Source organism: Columba livia, chromosome 6 (assembly GCF_036013475.1).
Source record: "Columba livia isolate bColLiv1 breed racing homer chromosome 6, bColLiv1.pat.W.v2, whole genome shotgun sequence".
Classification (NCBI taxonomy): Eukaryota; Metazoa; Chordata; class Aves; order Columbiformes; family Columbidae; genus Columba; species Columba livia.
The window spans coordinates 34117594-34135942 of record NC_088607.1 but is presented as its reverse complement, the minus strand read 5'-3'; the positions used below and the strand labels follow the sequence as shown (position 1 = coordinate 34135942).

General features: G+C 38.0%; 2 protein-coding genes across 10 annotated transcripts in view; one reads left to right on the top strand and one right to left on the bottom strand.

Annotated features, from left to right (window-relative positions):
* Positions 1–18349, top strand: part of CTNNA3 (catenin alpha 3) — a 460135-nt gene that overhangs the window by 199826 nt on the left and 241960 nt on the right. The gene's annotated exons all lie outside the window — the stretch shown is intronic.
* Positions 1–18349, bottom strand: part of LRRTM3 (leucine rich repeat transmembrane neuronal 3) — an 81459-nt gene that overhangs the window by 55814 nt on the left and 7296 nt on the right. The window contains exon 3 of one of the 3 annotated variants that reach the window (XM_021279900.2): positions 3223–9528. The exons of the other annotated variants lie outside the window; for them this stretch is intronic. Within the exon in view, the coding sequence (XP_021135575.1) occupies positions 9406–9528 (123 nt within the window). The 3' untranslated portion in view covers positions 3223–9405. Of the gene's footprint in view, positions 1–3222; positions 9529–18349 lie in introns of those variants that run through there. 3 annotated transcript variants of the gene reach the window in all.

The following is an 18349-nucleotide window of genomic DNA, read 5'->3' as shown; positions in this document are numbered from 1 at the left end:
TAGAAAAATACTTAAAAGCTTTGCAGCAGAAGGTTTAATTCTGAGCTGCCTAAGATGCCTGGGCAGGAAATGAATGCCCTCCAGTTCTGTCAGTGTCCTGAGCAGCCTCCCACCAGGGGCTGATTTCTGCCAGCACTGTGTTTAAGGCTGAGGAGTGGGCAGTGTGACTAGGACGAGGGTTGAAAGTCTCCATCTCATCGACATGGAGCCCGTGGGCAGCGGGGGGGAAACAGCTTGCCAGGCCAACAGAAGAGATACAGGCTGCAGCAATGTGTAGGTGCTGAGAGAGAGGATGCAGGTTGACTTTCTCTGGCTGTGCTGTACAATTTTTAGATACTTAGGCTGTAGCTTTAAAACTAGCCTAAATCAGTTGGTTTCATTCCACATAAGACTGTTCAAAGAAATAATGATTAAATTGAAGTTGGTGGCTGTGAAGGATTAGGTTTGGAAAGAATAAGTGTGTCCCTTGTTTTCTTCACTCCTGTTTTTTTAGAACAGATTGAAAGATCCATTTGGTTTTGGTTTTGTTTTGGTTTTTCCTTTGAAGCACCTGTGTGACACACTATGCACAACTTTGGTTTAGATTTATAAAACTGCAGTGCTTTAGTGAATTTCTAAGGATTTTGTGCCTGATCTTAACACAGTGCCCTTCCAAAGGAGAAACTGCTATGAGGTAGAAGCAGAAAGCAGCCACCATACCTGCGTTTCAGTGCAACGTTTAACACTGCTGTATTAAACTGCAGAGCTACAGTCATCATTTTTTTTCCTTTTGATCCCTTTGTGTCTTCAAAAGTGCTTGGATTCTGTTCTTCATTATCCTACTTTCCCTCTTACTCCCCTCCTCAGCTGGCTTAACTTTACTGTTGCTCTCACTTTTACTTTAAAAGCTCATCACTAGGGCCAGAAGCTCTCTTTCTCATAAAAAAAACTTTAAAAATGTATTTGTGTTAGGTGTCTGCCATATTGTCAGCTATGAAATACTTACTGGAGTGTGATGAATAAGAGCTGGGAGAAATTTGAAGCTAGGGGAACATTGAGGGTGAAAGAAAATGTGTCTGTTTTAAACTAGCAACTTGGGATTTGTGTAATTATGGTATTCAAGCAGCAAAATAACACCACTCCAGGAATTAATTTTACATTGAAATAGCAGAAGTGAGTTGGAGGAAGTTTTTAGTGGAGTGACTGGAGCTAAGTTTGTCACTGAGCCATGTCAAAAATGTTAAATTTCAGTATTTACAGAAGTACCCACTGATGCCCAATTCTGTTAACCTTGGACAACCCCAGCTGAGAGAGATGGGACTGAGAGTCTAGAAAGCTGGGGTTTAGTCTGTCTGTGTGACAATTTTGATGTTATATTTTTCAAGTCTATCCAGAATTGATGTAATTTTAAGAGGTTTCTAGATTTCAAATTAAGAACTATTTGTAAAGCTCTCCAAGCTGTTATTGGAGTCCTACATGAAGATTTAACAGCTTTATGAGGTGTAATTTTTCTTTACAAAAGTCTCCTTAACCCTTTGTCAAGACTCTGTCCATTTGCCTGTTACTTTGGTTCTCTATTACAGTTCCTACCATTGTACATTAGACGGACACCGTGTGTGCTGGTCCCCAGTTCCTTGTGTTCAAGGCTCCTTAACAAGCGCATGTGTCACACATGCTCCCGTTTCATCTCCTGATACAGATGTGGTTTCAAAGCATTAGGTGGCATGCCACACTGATTAGTGTACTTATTTTATCCTTGAATTTCTTTTGGATTTGGGGGTGAATTCTCACTGGTGCTGATGAGTTCTTACAGTTTACTTTTTCAGTTTATTCTGCAATGAAATGTCATTTATTTTTCGGTCAGAGTTTCAGCTGCATTGTCCCTTGGGAAAGATTCATTTATGGAAACCTTCCAAAGATGTTCAGCACTAAGGGTGCAAAAAGGCTCATGTAGTTGTTCTGCCATCACTTCATCTTGTGTGGAAAGTCCACCTTGATGATCCCACAGACTTTGACAACCTCCCTGCTCTTGATGAAAGGATAAAGAAGATGTGTTATAGCTTACTGTACTGTGGCCACTTGCTCTTTAAACTCTTTTGTGGCATGTCATACTGTGTTTTTACAAGTGAACTGCCATGATTTATATTCCTTTCTGTTGTACTGATATGCATACGCCTGATCTTTGTTCACACTGTTGTTTCTTATGCCCTCTCATAAACTGCTGTTTAAACACAACAGCTTTTTTGCTTTTTTTTGAGGTGGGTGGAAATGCTTGCTCTCGCCCTCTACTACACTACACATACATAACCTTTGTGTACTTGCTAATATTCACCTTTTGGTAGTTTGCTTTCTTCTAATAAACTTTCATTTTTCTTTAGCTCATCTTTTAAAAATCAGGTTGGGTTTTTGTGGGGTTTTATTTTTGGCTTTTATTTACTGTAGGGATGTTGAATCTAAATATGTCAGGGTTCCTCTTACAGACAGTCTTCTTGGTAGTAATATTCTCAATGAGGTCCTCGACATTGCTGGTGACTGTGTCACAAGTTGGTTTTTGTTTAGTGGGTTCCCTGTCTAGTCTATCGATGAAGCAGATTAGGTTTGGCACTACAGCATGTCTGAAATAACTGAACCCTACCATTATTGTTGTTTTTCCTGTGCTAGCAATTATTCTAATTTTTCTGGACATGACAGGGTTGCCATTGCCAAATGATAGAGATAAGACTGTCCTTAATAATATATTTTTCCTGTATTTGGACACAGACTTTCAATTTCGTAGAGATTCTATGTTAGTTATTGCTCCATTTCACCAAGCCCTGATTTGATTCTAAGCTATTTGTAATTCTAAACATGATTTCTCTATTGATGCGAGTTATCTTTTCTTTTACTGTTATGCCCAGGTACTGATGTACTGATAATTGATCTCTTTCCTCCAAGTGCTTTCCATACTTCAAAACGTACTCACAAGTAGGTGTTCCTAGTTTGCCTGTCTCCTTTTTAACCTTCTCAGCATTTGTATAGAAACACAAGTACATTTGGTTTGGTTTTCTTCCATCTCTTGGAAAATGCTCTCACTGCTTCAGGTTTGACTTTGCCCAATGTCTTTTCTATCCTTGTGCCTGTGGACAGATGGGGGAAAGGAGACACAGTCTCGCCACATGCGAACCTTTCTCTGGGGATCCTCTGCTTCCTTTGCAGATGAGTTTTGCAGGTAGAGTGATGAGTGTCCGTGCTTTATTATGGATTTATGTTTCTGGGGGTGGGTGACTCAAATTAATAAAATTTCAGTCAGCTGCTTAAATCCATTTCTGAGTCAGCTTTAGTTAATGCATTTGTCGTGATTGATTTTGAGCACAGTGCAGATGCTGAGGCCGAAGTCTTGCCCTGATATCTGCAGAAGGCCGTGGGACCTTGTGAGGCATGCTGCTTCTTGATAAGATTCAGTTTTAATTTTTTTTCATACTATTCCAGATTCACTTTAGAAATACAAGGCAAGTGATACAAGGACAAGTGGGAACTGCATTATTTTTAGCGATAAAAGAGAATGAGAGGATGTTTGCGTAATTGTGCCCACCAGCTAGTGAAGAATAAGCCCCCAAATGATTAGAGTTAAATGATATTCCACATCGCTTTGCGCTACAAATTTGACCGAATTATTTCCTAAAATAGTCTTTGAAATTATGGGCAATAATATATCACAGAGACAATCATGCAAGAAAATCTTTGGTCTTATTTTTGCAATAAGATGCATAAAGCTATGTAATGAAGTAGGATTTTGAACCACAGCAAATTTTGGACTCGTGGTAATCACGTTTGTTCCCTCCTTTATCTCACCACCAGATGCTGTTTTACAAGTATGTAATATTTTACATGTGAGCAGAGAACAGCTGACTTACAGAAATGAGAGAATATGTAACCTTCCAGGGGGCTGTAAGGACAACATTAGCACAAGTACATCTGATCTTGATCTGATAATAGCAGACAGATGAACTAACAATATTCTGTATTACATAGAACTTTGTGTAACCTAGTTGCAAATGTTTTTTAATTTAGATTTTGTTTGCTTAAATTGATTACAAAAAGAAAAAATAAACCCTGCTGTGTTGGCATCTGCAAGATAGATATTCCTCTTTTTTTTTTTTAACAGAAGTGCATATTATTGACTGTGTAAACTGCAGCATTTCTACTTTTGCACAAGACAGCTAGTTTTCTGAAGCTGTCTCAACAGGCATGATGTAATGGCATTGCCTTTTGAAAAGGTATGCCTTTTCTAAATACATATCTACAAATACTTGAAGTACCTTAAGAGTGAACACTATACAGAACTGTGAAGAGAAAATGTGTAAGAGCAATGTTCAAACCAGAGCTGAACTTTTAAAACTCTCTTTCAGCCACCTAAAGAGAAATTGCCTGTGGAGACCTGAATCTTAAAAAAACCCTATTAATGTAGTCATCCAAATGTTATTTTAAGAACATGCACCACCTCTTTCAGTTTGATGGAATGAAGCGGAACTATTCATACCACTAAGATTTTCCTCTGTCTGATTTAGGTGGATGGATGGTAAGAGGCTTCATTGGTAATTTAGGGATGGAGTTTACTCCTGTGCAGCTGGGTTTGGTTGCCTGTCCTCCCCTGTCCCACAGGCCTCTGGGGCAAAAGTGAGGGGGCTCGTCTTTGGATTTGGTAGCCTAGCTATTAGCACAGTGGCTTGGATCTTTTTATGTGGGTTAGCATTCAAAAGAAGAAGTTCTGTTTGGATTATAGTGCCGTGAAGACATCTGGAGATATCACTTAATGGTATTTATTGTTGTTAATAAGCAGTTGCTTCTGGTTTTATATATGCAAGATGTATTAAAATGTTTACTTAGAATGTGTTTATTTATGGTATCTCTGTAGTGTAAAGAGGGCAAATTATCTTTTTGGTGAAAAATAGTTCAGAATAAACAGTATTAGTTTTTGTAAGATGGTATTTGAACAGGATAGCCGAAAATGTGACTGATCTCATGTATGTGTTTTATAAACAAATAATTTATGCAATGTTATTTTTCTTGTCTTTTTATTCTAGTGTGGAGGCATTCATGCATGGATTGTTAGAATAACAGACACGACTTGAAGTAAATGTGCCTTTATCTGAATATTGGCCATGCTCGTAAACTTTAATGCTATTTGTATCTAATATTACATACACTTCTGTTTGCTAACCGTAAAATAAATAGATTTTAGTTTTTGTCATTTACATGCTTTTGCATTGTACGTCAGTAAGAATCTAATCAAATTTAATTCTACATCCATTACTGAGTGATAGTTTTTAACATAGTAAGTCTTGATTTTCATATTAATCTCACTGATTTCCAAAGGGAAAGTTAAAGAACTGAATTCTCCCTACAGAATGATAGCTTCATAATAAACCTTTCTAGATTTAATCCAGTTCATATGAATGAAGATAACAGCTGTATCTTTACACTCTGTTGAGCCTTGGTGCTTTGTAGTATGTGTAGCCTAAAGTAAACACATCCTGTTGCAAACAAGCATATATAAATCAGAAAACAAATATATTAAAGAAAACGTGGTGGGGTTGACCTGAGCTCACCAAAGAGAATAATTCAGAACTACTGCTGGAAAGACCTTTTTATGTGTTTCTTGGGAGATGGTACAGTAGATACTTGAAATATGGCACATAAGCTGCTTTTTCTTGGTCTCCTAAGTGTCATGTGAAGTACATGTGGCAAATTGGAGCTGACTGCTGCTGTCTTAGGTGCTTAGAAGTACCACCAAGCCAGCCTTTGCTAGGCTTCCTCATAAAAGGCTATTTAGGGAACTAGTCTGGAGGTGACGGGGAACCTGCTCTTGTTGGGTGGGGGCTGGCTGGAGTCAGAAACAAAAGACAGGGAACGAAGTGTCCTTTTCCATGTGGCTCAGCGTTAATGGCAGGGAGCTCGCAGGTATTCACGTGAGATTCATGCAGCACAATCTGAAGTCTTTGTGAAAGGGAAAATGGCAAAATGTGCAGATAATATGTATTTGTTTAGGTCTGTCAAACCTAGGAAGTGCAACCAGAACATTCCAGAACTCAACAAAGGTAGATCAATGGGCACTACCATACCCAGCAAAATTAATTCACAAATGTAAAGTAATGCCTGTTGGCAACACTAGGAATAATTTGAACAATAAACATCTGCTGTTAGTATTTAAGCAAAGTGTTAGCAGTCAAAAAAAAGACTATGTGTTGTCCTTCTGGACACTACATTCAAAAGGCTTGTTCAGAGGACAGCAGTGATGTAAATGGGCATATGTGTAATAGACTAGAAAATACACTGAGAATTAGTAAATGCCTCTGTCTATATATTTTGCCTTTTGTCTTGAGTCTATGTTCAGTTCTAATTATTTATTATCAAGGAAGATTAGTTGAAACAGAAATGGTTTGGAGCTTGCTGAGCAAAATGCTTGGGAGCATTTGATGCGAGGGATAGGGAATTGATTTTAAAATGGCCTATTAAAATATTTTTATTCACAGTCCATAATTCATCTGTAGAACTTGCTGCCAGAATGCAGTGATGTTAAGGTTTCAGTAGAATTTCTGTGTAAAAATATTTCATTTCTAAATGTATAATGAGAACACTTACAAGTATGTTATTTAAAAGGATGCTACGTGATCTGAATGCCTGAAGAGATAGCACATTAAGGGCTAAGACAGGAGTATTTTTTTCTATAACTATTGTAGCTTTTTTTTTTTCTTCTTTTTAAATACGTGCTTTTATCTGTTTAGACACAGTTTATTCACAGGTAGAAGCCTGGTAGGCAAGTCTAGTATGATATTTCCTGATGTGATTGTGATATCCTTAGCTCAGGAGAAAGCACAAAGAGTTAAATGCCATGTATGTATTTTTTTTCAATTTATGAGGTATTGGAATTGTCTGGGCTTTTGCAAATGCATGCCTGATTTTAATGTACATCATTGTATTGTGTATCCTGATGATCCAAGCTTTTTAGACAGTCACAAGGGAACTAAAGAAAACCATTTTCCTGTTGATATTTGTTTCAGTTTGATTCTGAGCTTCTCTAGAGCCATAATCTCATCAGTATTGCAACTCCTTTGTAATGCTAATGTGGTCAAGGGAAGCTGGATCTGAATTTTCACTTGTAAAACACAACTGACAGCCCCTCCTCACCTGCTGGCGTGTTTTCCAGGGGAGATGCTGCTGCTGGAGAGGATGTGGGGCAGAGGCTGGGGTAGCACCTTCCTGTGGTGCTCTGGTTCCTTCGGGATAATCCCCTGTCCCTTGTGCACTGGCAAGCCTGGCTCTCTGTGCTCATGTGGCACTTTAGTATAATATTTCTTAAATTAAAAAAAAAAAAAAAAGTAAATAAATTAAAAGGACTGTTTCTTTCAAGTTGTTTGGTTTTTGGACACATCTTTTGTTTCTGCACATAGTATTGCTGGTGAAGCTTAATACTGACATGTGGCTGTTGTCAGGATAGACCACTGCTTGTCTTTATTTAAGCTAGATTTCATTAGTTTATCATAGATGAATGTGTTTCAATGATACTTGTTGCTACTAATGTAAATACTAGGATCAAAATGTATTTTGGAAATGATAACCACAACATCAGCATATACTTGCTAAGGCATTTTGGATAGGACAAAAAGTATAAGTCACAATATATAGAGTTAGCAATGAAACTGAATTTTGTTATTATTTCTGCCATTGTTAATTTCAAAGTTTATTAATACTAGAATTCTAGGTGATAAATACAAAATCTGATTTTATTGATTTTCTCAGTTTATAGAAAATATTAATCTGAATAGACATTAATAATCTTACAATAATCTGTCTGTACATGAGTCTCTAAGCAATCAGATCATGAGCCACTTTAGAAAGAACAGCCATAATTCACAAAGTGAATTGAGTCTTTTAGGACTAAAAAACTCAAACTCTGTATTTATTATGGTGGTTGTAATTGCTGGAATAGATATTGTGGGGAGAGTTTGAGTTTGTTTATTGTATTGGAAGATATACAATGCTTTCCAGTGCAGTGTTGTTCTGTTGTCAAGCTTTATGTTTCCCTAAAGTTCTGTAGGCCACCATCATCTGGTTGATATTTGTCAGCATAGGAGGAAAGCCTGCCAAACCACGACAGGCAGATGTGATTTCTGCAGTGAATATAAACTCTGAGTAATTTTATTTTATGGGTTGACAGGCTATAGATCTTAAAGCAACACTTCTGAAAGTGTGCTATTATGGGACTAAGGTTATGCCTTAATTTAAAAAATAAGTTCAGATGGTTCTTTCTGGGGTTGCTTCCTTGCTGCAGCATAATCCTTTGCTCTCCCTTTGTCTGACTCATGTCAGAGCTGGGGACAGTGCAGGGCTGAGCATCAGCTCCCAGCACTGCCAGAGCCTGCAAGGAAACTGGATCAGGTGTCTTTGCTGTATAAATGGCATTACTGATGTCTTGTAAAGTGTTTCAAGACTCTCAATGTTTCAAGACTCTCTTCAATAATGTTGTTGTTAGGATTACTTGATGAGCTGTTTATTTTCAGTTTGAAATTCCTGGCAAGTGGGGGTTTTATATTTAATACTAAATCTCCAAGTGAGAAGAATTTTTACTTGCCAGATTGATCGGTTTTGTTTCTGCATGCACCAAAGAAAGAAACAAAACAAAAGAGATGTAGTCCTGCTTTATTTTGTTACTATTGAGGGTATAACTTAGAGGAATCCTTAGTTTCTATGTCTTTACCTACTGCCTTCCCAAAACATAAACAAATGCGAAGGAGCGCAGACAGACATCACAACAGATATTGGGCTCACTGAGGGACTGACTTGGCTTGGAAAAGTGAAAATAATTTGGTGGCTTGTGGCCTCCTTTGGTTGGGGAGGAGCTGGGGGTGGTGGGCTACAGGCTGCCTCCTCTGCAGGGCACACGGTGTCCGTTGCCAGGAAAAGATTTACAGAAGCCATTACTGAAAGCCGTCAGCCTGTACAACTCAGAGACAGAAAACCAACCCTTTCTACGGTGCGTGGTGGCCCTAGGTTATTTTTCCTGAGGAGGATTTGGGGAATGACAAAAAAGGTATTATCGGCTGTTTTTTACCTACAGGCCAAGATGGCCTGGAGCCCCCCTGATCCTGATTTCAAGGTGACATGAAGAATCAGTGGTTCCATCTTTCTTTCTACTGAACAGATTGGCCTGCTTGCCCTCTCCTACAGCTTTTGGGTGTGATAGGAGCTAATGAATATTATTTAATCAATCAAGCCTTTGAAAACTAGAATGCAAAATGGGCTGTTTATGATGAAATCATCCTTTCTCTCTCTAGTGCTGGCTTCCCTTGCATCTTGTACAGTCATCATGAATTTTCTAAATTTTAAACCAAATTACTGTGTAAGTTTAATACAGGACCATAATTTCAAGAGGAATAACATTGCATGTCACATCGGTGTAATGCATGTCTGTGAAGATCGATGTGAAGTGTAGGCCATTTGCGGTTTCTGGGTCCATCCCTCGACAACAGCAGCATCAGGTTTCAGCCTCTCCAGCCTGGTCCCCGTGTCCTACAGAAGTGTAAGGATGTTATGGAAATGGCAGGCTTCAACTGCTATACATTTTGATGAGGAGGGGAGGTGGCATGTTGGGCTGCTTCTCCCTGTTTCCTTCCCCCTCTCGGTGGCTGTGCTGAAAAGCTGATGCTGAGAGAGCGGATTTGTTGCAGCCATCACAGGATGCTTAGTGAAGACTTGAAAATCTCTTTCCCCCATCTATTTGAAATTAAAACTCTGTCACATTTACTCCAAGTAGGCAAAAAATATGTTAAATGCCTTGAAATAAATTCTGCATGAAGGTTGGGGGAGATGACATGGGTTCTCAGGAAAAGAGCTTTTTAAACTTGTGTCACACATTTGTTTCTTTGCTGTATTGTACTTCAGTCTCAACTCTGCAGCCTGAAGACTGCAAGCCTGAAATTAAACTCCTAAAATTATAAAGGCTTAAAATAAAGTGAAGGTTAGCAGTCACTGGCATCTTTCCCACAGGCTCTGCAAGCTTTGATTACTGGAATGTTAATAGAATAGGAAAGTGTAAGGCTATTGCTGTTACATATTGTTCTCATCGTCAGTGTTACTACTGTCAAGCAAAACAGCACTTCCTAAAAAATAGCATACCTGACCTGACAGTTAACCTGTGAAAAGGAATGCTATTGTTGCAGGCCCTGGGAAGTGCACCGTTTTGTCCATTAAACAAACTTAAATAGAATGAAACCAGCAGAAGAGGGATATGCAGTGATTCTTCCCTCATCTGTTGCTTCAGTGGCCTAAAAAATAATGTAAAGGTATTTGCAAAGGTAATTGCACCACCCTGAACACCAGTTCAGTATGGTTTTGCCAATAAAGGGGCCCTTTTGGAGCCTGCACTGTGGAGATCTACTTGAATTCGCCCATTAGAAAGCAAAATATGCCTTAGAGAACAGCTGCATTTCAGTAATTTTTCTGTAGGCTCTTTGGACAGCTGGATGTAAAAGCAGATGAGACCTACTATATAACCTGTTTCTGAAGAATACAGAAGTTTGTCAGCTTACTGAAGATTTCCAGTACTCCTTTGACAAAGATACACAGGCCAACCCTGTCAAGGTATTTGACTAGAGGTCTTGAGTTAGAGGATTGAATCAGAGGGTTGTTTTTAGAGTACAGTCACCTTAGCTCTGGGTGAATGACCAAATCGTCCAACTTGGGAAAGAACAGAGTCAAATACAGTGACAACTGAAATGGAATTGAACATGTTTCATTTTCAGGCATCCACATTTTACCATTATTGACTAAATGGTCCTTGTAATTATCACAATAATTTTTACAGTGTATACATAGAAATGGGGGGGGGGGGGCTGTGATATCAAGTGTTCTCTAGTTTTGAATGGTTGACTTTGGGACTTTCTTTTATTCCAGGCTGTTTTCCAAACACTTTAATGCCTACACATCGAATGCAGCACAACTGCAGTGTGGTAGCAAATGCTACAAAACAGGTGGATTTCCACTTTTAGTCCTGCTCCATCCTCTGTCTGGCACAGGTTTTCTACCAGGTTTTGCTGTTCTCCCTGTTAACCCCCCCCTTTGAAGCTGTTAATACGTTCTCCTGAATTCATTCAACAAAATTGTACTTTGAGATTCATGCTGGAAAGAACATGTGATAGTGTTGTTTGCTTTTTCTTTGTGTTGTGGATGCAGAGAAGTGGAAGTATTGAGTTGCATAAAACAGGCATTAAATTGAACGAAGGTGCAGGTAGGGGTCACAGGCTACAGATATTCAGAAGGGATCTCTATGAAAATAAGTGTTTTATTTGAAACCTTTAAAAAGGGAAAGGCCCCTTGTTCCAGAGTATAGATGGGAAATCTTTGATTAAATCCTGAAACAGCCCTATTAAATAGACACAAAGTGTTTTGTGGTACTGAGAAAAAAGGGATCGGGGGTTATTCAGCTGCAGTTGTAAGAGAGCCTGTTATAACCATGCATTTTAATTAACCAGATCAGCTGAAGAAATGTTGTCTATATACTGCAACATAGCTGTCCACCTTGAAAACTAGGCTATCGATAAACAGACGACTTCTATTTGCAAAGACCTTTCAAAGTACATTAAAAAATGCATTTGGGAGAGATTAATAATTAAGCTAGCATGGAATTAACCTTAGGCATATCTGCTTCCTTTTTGGCTGTCATATCCATATAGCACCCCAATAAAGCATTGATAAAAAATACAGTTCTTTGTACCTAATCAGCATGCTGTTATGGCAAGGCCTATAATTTGAGATAACTTCTGTTTTCTCATGCATAACAATTTTTGAACATTACGTTAATTTTCACTTAAAATTGATAGGATAGGGTCATGCAGAAGGTACACGTTTTCAAAGCTGCTGTATTTTTTTCTTAGTATTTGAGCATGAATCACTTCACTGTATCTCATTTTACTTGTTATTTGATGAATGAGTCCTCTCTGTTGAGGGAGACAATTTTAAACTATTGTGAAAATGTCTCTAATGTTTCTTTGCTGCAACTTGGCTTGGTGTTGGAAATGAGATTGTTTGTAAACAAGATTTTGCAGGGGCAGAACTTGGTAGACTGGTTAGAAATTAAAGGAAATACTTATATGTAGCCCTTGGTTTCTGTTTTTATTTCTGGCAAATAGATAATCAAAAGAGAAGAGGAGCCCAGGCTAGAGGAAAAAACAAAGGGAGTGGGAGAGAGAAATCTGAAAAAGAAATCGAAATAACAACACTTTTCTGTGACAAGTAAGCCTGGTCTAGCAGAACCTTGCAATTGGGAAATCCCCATAATAACCTTTCTTAAGATTATAAGCACATAAAGAAAATCCTGTGATCTACAACAAGGATGAAAATTAATGAATCTTGATGTTGCTAAATTGAAATGAAATCTGCAAGTTTGGGAGAACAGGGTTGTGTTCCCCTGACTCTCATGTCTCCCTCCCATCTTGCTCTTGTAGTTCACCTGTAGTTCTCTAAATCTCTTTTTATTGAATGAACTCAAATAGAAATCTATCCAAAATAATTATAAGCATTTCTAACCTTAGGCATCCTGTGCAGTCTGCCATTAGTATTCGTATTACTTACTTGAAAAATTAAATGCTGGACAGTTAGCCTGAAATACCATTTTGACAGCGTCTTCTCCCCTACCTACCATATGGGTCTTATCACCCATCCAGTTTAAAAGTCAGGCTCCTTTATTTTGATTCTGTGGCAGAATTTTGGTACCTGCCAGGTGAACTTTGCTATCACTTTTGGATGGCCGTGCTGCTGGATGGCGGAGGGATATGGAATACTTTTTCAAATGAGCTGCTGGGACTGTGCAAAAAAGTTCTCAGATAGTTCTGGCAAAGCTCTGCACAGAAGGTGTCTGGGAGCTGGCAGGTCACAGCTGGTTGGAGTGTCCCACCAGCTGTGTGGGGCCCTTTGGGTCAGGGAAGGAGGTCACCTCTCCTAGCAATGACTGTCAAGCTGCAATACATATACATGCACATTCACAATCAAACAAGATTATTTTGGTATCTTTTGATATCGGGGCACTGACATAAACACAAGACACTTTCTTGAGTATATGAACTAGGTGGAAATAATGAATACTTGTAATAAGTTCTCACTACAGAATTTGTATGTAGGAACATTTTCTTTCTATCATCTCATTAACGAGTTTGAGCCATTAACAGCTTGGAGTGCTGAATAAGGATTTATATTTAATTGAAGTCCCCTATTCTTAGCTGACAAAATGTATTTTACACACTTGATGGATGTAATTAGTGTGAGGAGGCTTTAAAAGAAATTGGCTTTGTTAAATTTAGAATTTGCCATGTCAGTTTATACATGGAGCCAAAGCATATGTAGTAGTAGTTCTGTGGCTTCACAAAACTGCATTTTATTATTTTTACTGATATGTAGGCATTTTTAATTTAGGATACTGTTACAGTCCAAATACAGCATGCTTTCATAATTGAGAATGCAATCTATTATGTTATGACTTCAATTTATTTTATACTGTTGCAAGATATTTCTTACATGTCAGAGCATACAGTTATATGCTATGGCCGCAGACAAACATCCTTTGGATAGCAAGAAATTGTGCATAATTGTTTAAGTTATTGCACTTTATAACGCTTTCATAAAAACAAACCTCTGCTGGACTTCAGTACATGCAAACTAAGGGCAACTACATGCCACACACAGTTGCTTTTTCCCCTACAATGTTACTGCCTTCTGTTCAGCCTGATAGGCCAAAACTTGTCACTTTAAAATAGTTCAAGGTTTGTCCTGAAAAAGGTCATAGGCAAAAATTAATTAAAAAATAAGAGAATGTAGAGGTGCCATAGCTGTGTACTGGCGACTTCCTTGAGCTATAAGACAAATACTAGATATAAGTTCAGACTCTCAGTGGAAAGAACTTGATTGCTGGCAATTATGTGCAGGCTGCCTCACAAAGTTTATTGCTTCCCCTGTGGCGAACAGCTTATTTTTGACATTCGTATTTTAAATATAGGAAGCCACTTAGGCAGTTGTCGAAGTTATAAAGAGTCAGTATTCAGGGTTTTGATTTAGAATGTTAGAAATTTTTCCCCTGTATTCTTTGTGATTGTGACTTACTCACTAAGAAAAATGAAAAATTATTTTTGTGTTACCAGCATCATTAGGGATGAATAGAAATATGCTGTTGAGCATTGTGTATGTTTGAAGCAAATCTGTTCTTTAGTGAAGGACAAGTTCCTGGCTGGCAATTGGAGCTTCTGAGCTCGTAACAGCGCTGCTAGTTTTTGCTGCAGGCCCACATTTTGTGTCAGTAGTGTAGCCTGGAAACCATTGTTAAGGATAAATGAAAGGAAGGAAAACTAAATATTTAGTCTCAAAAGTACAGAGGCTGTTCATGATATGTACAATTAGCCTTAGGAAAAGTTCACACTGAAGGGTTTCCATCCCTGTCTGTTGTGATCTTTTGTTGGAAGGCGGATAGTAAGTATATTACGCTGTCAGTCACAGCTGTAGTATCACATGAAATTAATTTTTTAATTGGAAATTGCTATTACATGCAAGGCTCGTGTATTCGGGATAGCACAGTGTGATTCAGGAGAAGGTGGTATAAGGCAATGCAGGATGAAGCCTGTGCTGCTCTGAGGATATGACTCATATTACAGATGGCTGGAAGCCTAATACTGTGATATGAAATGCTATATTACAAGCAATAGTGCACTGCTAACAAAACTCTGATGTGATGGAGTGCATATTTGGTGTTATTCTTCATTGAAGAGGAAAAGATGATCCCTCTCCTAAACTTCAGCTAAATATTTCTGTATGAGATTACTATGATTGCTGTTAGAGAGGAATGTGGGGTTTAAACTTATGTGGTTAAAAAGCAGACTCCCAAATCTGGAGCTGTTATTTAAACTGAACCATAGGTATTTGTGTTTCTGAGGTCAGTTAATTTTAACTTTGTGCCAGGAATTAGTGGCAGTCAGTCCCTTTCATGATAGATTAGAAGGCAATTTCCTAGTTTATACCCTTTTTCGATACGCGTCCCACCCAATGTTAATAAAATACATATGCCAGCATCTGCACATCATTGAGGTACAACTGCTTCCTTTCACTTGCAAGAAAACTTATCAAAGTCTCTGGAAAGGTCATTTTTAGACTAGTTCCATGAAGCTGGTCGGAGCACCGTGTAGACCTTACAAAGAGTCTTGTTGAAATTTCAAATTCTCGGGAGAAAGGGAAGGAGAAAAAGTTCTGTCACAAAGGTTGACTGCTCAACTACTGCAAGAAGTGGGTGGGATCTGGATGTTCAACATTCCCATTTGCAGTTTTTGAAAATCTTTCCTATGGTCTGTTTTAAAATAAACAGGATAATCTATAGGAAATTAAAAACTTAGGAGCAGAACACTAATTAAGCTGAAACCTAAACTGTTCTTCTGATTGACTCCAGTTTGTGTGTTGTAAACTATGTTCCCTTTTCCATACTCCTATCATTTGCATCTTTTGCACAACTTTTACCACAAGCCAAATAGATGCTTCTGTATATTTATTTTTTTTTCCTAAATGCAAAGAAGAAACAATGTGTATGCTAAAATATACATTCTAAAGTCAGTATTTTGGAATAAGGAATCAGTTTATGACGGTTGTATTTTCAGATACATCCACATCTGTGGCTCAGATGTTGTACGACTAATGTATTATTATTGCTATTATCTACACTCTAGCAAAACACATGTTCAGTCTTCATGTTTCCTTCATCTACAGCTACTTTAAATCTTGAGGGCAATGAAGGAAAGAATTACAAAGGCAATTAGACTGCCCAGCATCTATTGGAGATCATGTTTTGTACATAGTAAGGTGAAATGTATTTTGATTATTCCCATATCAGCTCAGTCCCACAGCTTCATAAGGAGGTGTCTTACGTTATAAGAAGATATTTTCTCCCTCTCTTTAAGGAAGGAATTAAATAAAAGTTAGAGAAGTTCTTTTTTTGGTATTTAAAGATGCCCAGAACCAGACAGTAGCAATTTTTCAAAACCAGATGCTTAAAATACTTTTAAGAAATGCATAACTATTTATTTAACATTCAGGTTTTGCTTTAGTATGTGATTTTATCTCTTTTAAAACCAGTTGTTTAACTTGTGGAAAAGCTAAGTGACCTTTCCTAATTTTTTCCTAGCTCTGTAAGCCACATGGGGTCCTTTTCCTGAGTATTTTCTGTTCTCCATCTCTCAGTGTAATTATACACATAAACAGAAGTGAACATAAAAATGCAAAGTTTTCATAGTATTAGTACTTCACACTATGGAATATAGGGCAGGTATGATACATGACAAGTGTAGGAGGTATGGCTGGATTTCAAGTGCGAATAACTAATAAAGGCTGAGTTCATGATGTCAACTTCTGCAGGTGGCTGCCAGGCTCAAGGCGTTTAGTTGTTTTTCTTTCAGCACTAAGCAGTTAGGTTCCTGAGAGACCTAGCTGGTTAATTGTTTCGTTAGTTTGAAGAAGAAAAGGATTTGCACACAGAACTGGGCAGGTTATTTCCTCAATGGTGCAGTGAAGCGATAAACCTTGTAGTGCATTTATGTCCTTTTCTGAAGTGGAAGTAGATGAGTAATTAGGATGTTTTATTTTCATGCATACTTATGATGTGTTAATAGAGTCTGACTGTGCTGCCACAAAACACTTGGAGAACTTGCAAGGTTGAACTGTAATTGATGTCCTATGTGATCTCAATGCTACTGCTAATGTTGAAGTAATAGAAATTTAACATTCAGTCAAGAGCGTAAGCTGTGACACATAGTCAATGTATTAGTCACACAAGAACACAGTATGTGAATGGTTTTAGGGGTTCAGAAGACACGTTTGAGGGCTTTTTTGAGAACTTTTTCAAGATTACATACATCTCCAGTAATTCAGTTTTTCCTTGGTAAGTGAGACTGTGAGGCAGAGTTTGTGAGAAACAGTGAGGAATGGTAAGTAAAGAATGAAATGTTTTGTTACAGAGTCTAGTTATTTCAGTAATGAAGAATCTTAAACTTGTGATTTTTCCTATGAATATAAAATATTTCCTGTAATAACTTCAGTAAATTTCACTAAGCTAAGTTAATACATAGGAAGTAACTGCCCTTTTGTCCCTTCTCAGTAAACAACGCTTATTCTTACACTGGAATGTTAATTCTATGGTCATGACGGTCTAACAATACGAGCAAGACAAGAATTGTAGGGAGGTGTGATTTCTCTGATGGGTCAGTCAAATAAGAGATACTGCTTAGTACTTGCACATTTTTTTTTCATTATTGCTTTTTATTATATTTGTGGTCGTTCTAAATGAGATTTGCAATTTCTGTAGTAGGTAGAATGTGGCCATCAAGTCACAGCTAGCCATCCCAGAGTGTCTTGGATAAACCCCTTTTTATTACTTTCAACCTCCTTGGTGATCTGTTCATAGCTGGTGAACACAGTCACTTTCTACTTCTTTGGCACCCTACTGTGTACCATGTACTGTTATGCCAAGAAATAGTTTGGCCATAACCCTGAGAAGGGTGTCAAATCCTCCTCTGTACTGCTGATAAAACCCATTCGGGAAAGCCTGGCGAGGTTACTCGCCATGGACCGATAGGTGACTTCCAAACACACTTATGTACATAAAAAGTTAGAAATATGACTGTGTTTTATTCCATGTGGAATGAAATGAGTTCTTCTTAGGGGAAATGAAATCTATCTGTTATCAGCAGAGCTATAATCCTGATTTCATCAACTTATGTTGTTCACTGTAGTTTAAAATTACTGCCAGTAACACTGGCATGGGGTTACTCTGAGGCCTAAAGTAGTTGCTGCAAAACACAGCCAATATGCTGCAGATTCCTGTGTCACTGGTGAGTTCCACGTTGTTAGGTTTTATTATTGCTTGTGAATTTGATCTTTCATCATTTGCTTCCTGACTCTTTTGTACATCATGAGTTTTTGAGATGAAGCTGGTAGTTTAACTTGTTCCCAGGTGGTGAGTGCCCTTCCTTTCATGTCTAATAATATCCTTCTGTTATTGTAAAAACAAGCTCAAAAGTTGTGGTTATTTTTGTGTCTTGTCTTTTTTTTTTTTTTTCTGCTGGTGTTTTTTTAAATCTTTTGTGGTTAGGAAGTTGAATAATTTGTTTGTAGTCTGCGTTTATTTTTATAGTATCTTAAAAAGTCACCTTGTGGTGTTGTATAAGGCCAAAATCAATGTCCACAAATTTGTTACAGCTCCTGACCTTGCTTATTATATACTTCTTGCCTTTTACTGACAGTACCGACTTACAAATTGGTTAGACCATTTCTTGCTAGCATTCACCTACTCTTATTTTCTCCACTTATT